Source organism: Anolis sagrei, chromosome 5 (genome assembly GCF_037176765.1).
Source record: "Anolis sagrei isolate rAnoSag1 chromosome 5, rAnoSag1.mat, whole genome shotgun sequence".
Taxonomy (NCBI): domain Eukaryota; kingdom Metazoa; phylum Chordata; class Lepidosauria; order Squamata; family Dactyloidae; genus Anolis; species Anolis sagrei.
Window position 1 is genome coordinate 163,875,074 of NC_090025.1, and position 6,703 is coordinate 163,881,776.

A 6,703-nucleotide genomic window follows, 5' to 3' on the forward strand; every position below is an offset into this window, starting at 1 on the left:
CACACTGTATTTCTTCTTTTGGTTGAATTGTGTTTGTGTATTACTGTATTCTTCTACTTTTGGATAGAAAGCTTTAACTCCAGCATTATTTTTGTTGCTTTTCCCTAAAACCACATTTGCTTTAACTTCCTTGCAGCCAGAGGTCCTGCCAGGGAACTGCTGGGCTTTTCAAGGCTCCCAGGGATTTGCTGTCATTCGCCTTTCAAGCAACATCTATCCCACTGATGTGACGCTAGAGCACATCTCCAGATCCCTCTCGCCCAAAGGAACCATTCCCAGCGCTCCCAAGGACTTCGCAGTCTACGTAAGTCACTTTTGTGTGGGACTAGGGAATGCAAGCAATTGGGCAAGTTGCAAGGAGGCACACTTGAAAACAGAAATATATTTTCCATCCTGCGGCACCTTGTGATAGAAGAAGTCTCTCATACTCTTGGGGCAGGGCATCCTGAGACCTCTGGTACTTTCGCAATGCAGTGGTTCCCTCCCAGTTTTTGTCAAAAGAACTACAAAGTGGCCTATTTAATTTTGTCCAGTTCTACCTTGATCCCTGTGAAGATGGGTTGTTGTTTTATTTCCGCTGCAGTTTTCATGTAACTCTTTCACTGCATGTTCTCTTAAATTTCCATCTTTAAGTAGCCATCAAATTGAATATCCACAGTTGATTTGAACTAAAGAGCACAAGACATTACATATCAACCAGCTATTTAAAATCAGGACTCATCTGTTCCTTAGCCATCAGCTCTCTTGAGTAGTGTAAGTTCTCCTAAGATGCACAGTTCCTTTTCCTTCTTGCATTTGTTATACACAATATCACTATATATGGGCATGGTAACTCAAATGCCTTTTATTTATTGTGTTAGAAGCAAATTGGGAATACAGTTATCAATATAAATAAAAATTTAATGTTTGTTTGTGGGATTAACATAACTCAAAAACCACTGGATGAATTGACACCAAAGTTAGACACAATACACCTATCAGGCCAATGAGTGACCATGACTCATAAAAACACTGAAAAATATAGCAGAAGAGACTGAAAAAGCCAAAAAACAAAAATTATATTACAATGCATGCACAAAACCACACACACACATATACATGCAGACACACATATATACACAAATATATATACATACATATATACAGACTGGGCCACAGCAACGCGTGGCAGGGGATGGCTAGTAATCTGTAAAAAACTACACACAAAGTTAAAAACTGGGCATTATACTAAATTTCCTTTGACCAGAAGCTGGCCACTTGGAGTGCCTCTGGTGTCACTGTGAGAAGGTCCTTCATTGTGCATGTGACAGGGCTCAGACAGCATTGTAGTAAGTGGTCTGTGATTTGCTCTTCTCCACTCTCCACTTTGTAGCCACATTTCTTAAGGTTGGCTCTGCATCTCATGGTGCCAGAGCACAGCCTGTTAAGTGCTTTCCAAGTTGTCCAGCCTTCTGTGTGCCCAGTAGGGAGTGTCTCATCCGGTCTCAGCCACTGATTAAGGTTCCAGGTTTTAGCCTGCCACTTTTGGACTCTCGCTTGCTGAGGTGTTCCTACGAGTATTGCTGTAGATCTTAGAAAGCTATTTCTTGATTTAAGACATCAGCATGCTGGCTGATATCCGAACAGAAGATGGGCTGGAGATGTTGCTGCTTTGGTCCTTTCATTACAGGCTGCTACTTCCTGGCAGATGTCAGGTGGTGCAATACTGGCTAAACAGTATAATTTCTCCAGTGTTGTGGGGCGAAGACATCCTGTGATAATGCGACATAGCTCATTAAGAGCTGTATACTGTGGTGAGAGGTGTTCCACACTGGGTATGCATATTCAGCAGCAGAGTAGCAGAGCACAAGGGCAGATGTCTTCACTGTGTCTGGTTGTTGATCCCCAGGTTGTGCCAGTCAGCTTTCATATGATATTATTTCTAGCACCCACTTTTTGCTTTATAGTTAAGCAGTGCTTCTTGTAAGTCTGAGTGTGGTCCAGAGTAACTCCCAGGCATTTTTGTGTGCTGTAATGGTCCAATGGGATTCCTTCCCAGGTAATCCTCAGAGCTCAAGCTCAGAGCATCTCCAATGCAAATGCCTGAATGAAAAAGATTATTTTTCCAAATTATATTTATTAATAGATTTTGCAAGGCTTAAGAGAAAAAGAGAGTTTTTACAACGAAAGTGGTAGAACATATTTGTTATAATCAAGAAAGTAGGAAGAAGAAAGACAGAATATGGAGAGAGAGAAAAATGAAAAAGATTCATTATTGGGATGGGGAAAATAGACTTTTGGTGGTGAGAGCAGTCGTTTAAATGATAGAAATGGTGCAGTGGCCGACGAGGTCCTGCTTCTTGGCAGGGGGGTTGGACTGGATAGCCCTCGAGGTCCCTTCCAACTCTATGATTCTGTGATTCTAGGAGTGGAACATATGAGGACCAGCATTGTGGACCTATTTATATCACAAACAAGATTGGTTTTCTGCCAACGTCATGGCTTCCCCTGGAGAATCCTGGGAAAGTTCTGAAAATTATATTTCATATATTCCTAATCCCTCTCAATGAACCAGCACATTAAAAACCTACTATTTTGTTTATTTATTTATTATTTTTATTTAGACTCTGCCTTTCTCCCCATGAGGACTATAGCTCACTAAACTCCCAGACTGCATGGGCACTAGCTATATTGCTTGGGAGGAAAAAACTGTCAGAATTGTCATCTTTTCTGAGCTCTGTCCAAAGAGAAAGAGGAGTTGCTTGTATCATTGAAGTCCATGATTTAGCTTGAGATTCAATAAACGGATCTGTCTGGAGAAAGGAAGGAGAGGATGAAAACATGCATAACTATCAGCCTTCTCCCCCTGTCCCTGCTGTTCCTGTGTCTCCCTTGCCTCCTCACTGCCCTGTGTGTTTTGTTTTGGCATGCAGCTGGAAGACCAGCCTTTAACTGCACTTGTGTCCCTCCCTCTCTCTGATCCTGTGATGGCTCTGTTCTCCCTTGGCCCTCCCTTCCTTCACCTCAACGCCCCCTCCCACTCCCCAACTCTATTTGTTTCCACTGCAGGGCCTGGAAGAAGAAGGGCTGCAAGAAGGTGTTCTCCTTGGGCAATTCACATACGACCAAGAGGGAGATCCCATTCAGACATTCCACCTCCAGGTAGGACGAGAAAGTCAGGCACCAAATGCTAGGCAAAGTTGGAGTGTTAACTGTACTATAAAGAGGGCAATCAGAGGCTCCCGGTGCTTAAGAGAAGGGGGAAAGGTGGCTTACTCCCACCTAAGATACACTTTATTTATATTCCACTCTTCTCCCCTAGAGCAGATTACAGCATTTACATACATAGGCAAACTTTTAGTGCCATTACAATAATTTACAATGAGACACACAAACAAAGGCAGAGGCTTCTCCTTTCATTTCTGGCTTCTGGAGGCAATCTCTGGCTCTGGGGAGGTGCTTTCTCTATTTTCAAACCGAGGAGCCTGCATTATCACCTCCTGGTTGTGTTGCCAGAAAAAGCATCTTGGAGCATCTCTGCTTTTCCCAGCCGAAACGGTACCTATTTACTCACATTTGCATGTTTTCGAACTGCTAGGTTAAGGACTGGGCTGTGACGCAGCTAGTTAGTAGCCAGCTGCATTATTATTATTATTATTATTATTATTATTATTATTTACTGTATTTGTATACTGCCCTTCTCAGCCCTCAGGCAACTCAGGGTAGTTTACAGAAGCAACGATTCAATGCCCAATACACCATAAAACATTTAAAAGCATGAACACATAATATAAAACCATAACAATAGTATTAAAAACATACATCAATTACGCATCCTAATAAAAACGTTGTCCAATTTCATTGTCCAGTCGTTCCATTTCCTATGTCATTTACCTTGCATTGTCAAACACATTAAATCACTACTGACCAAGAGATCATGAGTTCGAAGCCAGCCTGGGTTGGAGTGAGCTCCCAACCATTAATAGTCTAGCTTGCTGTTGACCTATGCAGCCCAAAAAACAGTTGCATCTGTCAGGTGCATAAGAATGAGGAAGTACTCCATCAAGAACTCGGTGTCAAAAGTGAACTGTGAAGGGGCAGCTCCCCCTGTGGCTGGAATCGAGCATACCCTCATGAAGCCGGAAAGCTGTAATGTTAAATTGCTTCTGTGTCTCTCTGTGTATGTTGTATGTCTATGGCATTGAATGTTTGCCATGTGTATGTGCATTGTAATCCGCCCTGAGTCCCCTGCGGGGTGAGAAGGGCGGAATATAAATACTGTAAATAAATAAAATAAATAGGTTGGCAGGAACTGGAGCTGACAGACGGGCGCTTGCCCCGTCTTGTGGATTCAAACTGATGGGTGACTAAAATGATCAAGGGTCTGGAGAACAAGCCCTATGAGGAGCGACTTAAAGAGCTGGGCATGTTTAGCTTGCAAAAGAGAAGGCTGAGTGGAAACATGATGGTCATGTATAAATATGTGAGGGGAAGTCATAGGGAGGAGGGAGCAAGCTTGTTTTCTGCTGCCCTGGAGACTAGGATGCGGAACAATGGCTTCAAACTACAGGAAAGGGAGAACTTCCTAATTGTGAGAGCTGTTCAGCAGTGGAACTCACTGTCCTGGAGTGTGGTGGAGGCTCCTTCTTTGGAGACTTTTAAACAGAGACTGGATGGCCATCAGTCTGGGGTGTTTTGAATGTGATTTTTCTGCTTCTTGGCAGGGGGTTGGACTGGATGGCCCACAAGGTCTCTTCAAACTCTATGATTCTATGTTCCTCCCTGCTGGGAAGAGACTGTGCAATGTTTTGATTCATCCATTCCAACCGATGAATCAAAGAAAATCAAGCAAAGTTAGACAAGAGGAGGAATAATTCAATCCGTGATCATCCTCTCTTCCTCCACAAGAATTACAGACCTTGGTAATATTATGTAGGGGGATCACAATTCCCAGCAGACCTGGAAGTGTCCTAAGTCTACAAGAGATCGGCCAAAGAGATTACTATCCAATAGTATATCTCATTTCTCAATTAGGAAGAACTTCCTAATTGTGAGAGCTGTTCAGCAGTGGAACTCTCTGCCCCGGAGTGTGGTGGAGGCTCCCTCTTTTAAATAGAGACTGGATGGCCATCTGTTGGGGATGCTTTGAATGCGATTTTCCAGCTTCTTGACATGGGGTTGGACTGGATGACCCACGAGGTCTCTTCCAACTCTATGATTCTCAGACGTCTTCCTCTTTCTTCCCTTCTCTTCTTTTTGCCATCAGGATGAAAACAGGACATCTGCAGCCTTCCAGCTGATTGAGCTCAGAGTCCTGAGCAACTGGGGCCACCCGGAATATACCTGCATCTACCGTTTCCGTGTCCACGGGGAGCCGGTCTCTTAACCCCTCCTCAGGACCACAGTCTTGCTAGTTGGCTACCTCACGTTCTGCGCCTCGGACTGACAAGGGCTGACGGAAAGTGGTGCCAGGAAGGAGAGCCACTTGGGAAGGGCGGCGCGGCTGCTTCTTTTGCTCTGTTGCTCGTAGATGTGGAGACCTCAACAGCCACGCTTCTTGCTCCGTTGATTCTCTCCTGGGGAAAAAAAGCTTTCAGTGTGGAGAGAGGAGGACGAGGGCTCCTTAATTTGGTATTTTGTACTCAGCTGGGTTTTCTAATGTTTTGTTTTTTTTTTAAAAAAAAAAATAGCCTATGCAGTTGTTTATATCCTCCCTCTCTTTCCCACCCCAAACAAGGAATTGATTTCTGAATGTTCTTTTAGAGGGCCATGTCAGGGTAACTCTCATGGCTCTAGTGGCGTTGATGTAATTATCATATACAGGGGTGGGTGGGGTGATGTATTTATAAAAACCGCCTCAGATGAGAGTGGTTTGAGACGTTGTGCTATTGCTTATTCCTTTCTTGGCTTGACAGGAATGTATTGGGTTAATGTGTTGTCAAAGGCTTTCACAGCCAGAACCACTGGGTTGTTGTGAGTTTTCTGGGCAGTATGGCTATGTCCCAGAAGCATTCTCTCCTGACATTTCACCCACATCTATGGCAGGCATCCTCAGAGGTTGTGAGGTCTGTTGAAAACTTGGAAAACGGGGTTTATATATCTGTGTAATGCCCGGAGTGGGAGAAAGAACTTTTGTCTGTTTGAAGCAGGTGTGAATGTTGCAATTGGCCACCTTGATTAGTATTTAATTGCCTTGTAGCTTCAAAGCCTGGCTGGCCAATTGCACCATTCACACATGCCTCAAACAGACAATATTTCTTTCTCCCACCCTGGATATTCCATAACCCAATTTTCTTAGTTTCCAACAGACCTCACAACCTCTGAGGTTGCCTGCCATAGGTGGAGGCGAAATGTCAGGAGAGAATGCTTCTAGAACATAGCAGCAAACTCACAACAACACATTTTTTGGGTTTTCTTACTTAACCATAAAATATAGTTCTGGTGTAGACTGCAGTAGGGGTCTAGAGCACTGCATATTGGGAAAGACAGGGAGAGACAAAGCTTGGAAATGTTATTTTGGGGCCTACACATCCCAAAATCTTAGCTGTAGACCCAAAATGAATGTTTCCAACCTTTCACAAAATGAGCATTTATTTAAAAGAGTCTATGAAGCACTTGAAAACTGGAGCACCATGTCCTAAACGGGAGATTAAAATTAGCGGTTTTCCATGTGAAAACAGTGGAAAAATTAAATTGGAGTACAATAAACCACTCAGTCATATCA

The 6,703-nt window shown here is 43.5% G+C and overlaps 1 protein-coding gene across 1 annotated transcript in view; it reads left to right on the forward strand.

The window, feature by feature from the left end:
* SUN2 (Sad1 and UNC84 domain containing 2) overlaps positions 1–6,703 on the forward strand; it is a 44,916-nt gene extending 38,213 nt beyond the window's left edge. The window contains exons 16-18 of the mRNA XM_060777058.2: positions 137–304; positions 3,049–3,141; positions 5,246–6,703. Coding sequence (XP_060633041.2) covers positions 137–304; positions 3,049–3,141; positions 5,246–5,365 — 381 coding nt within the window. The 3' untranslated portion in view covers positions 5,366–6,703. The remainder of the gene's footprint in view (positions 1–136; positions 305–3,048; positions 3,142–5,245) is intronic.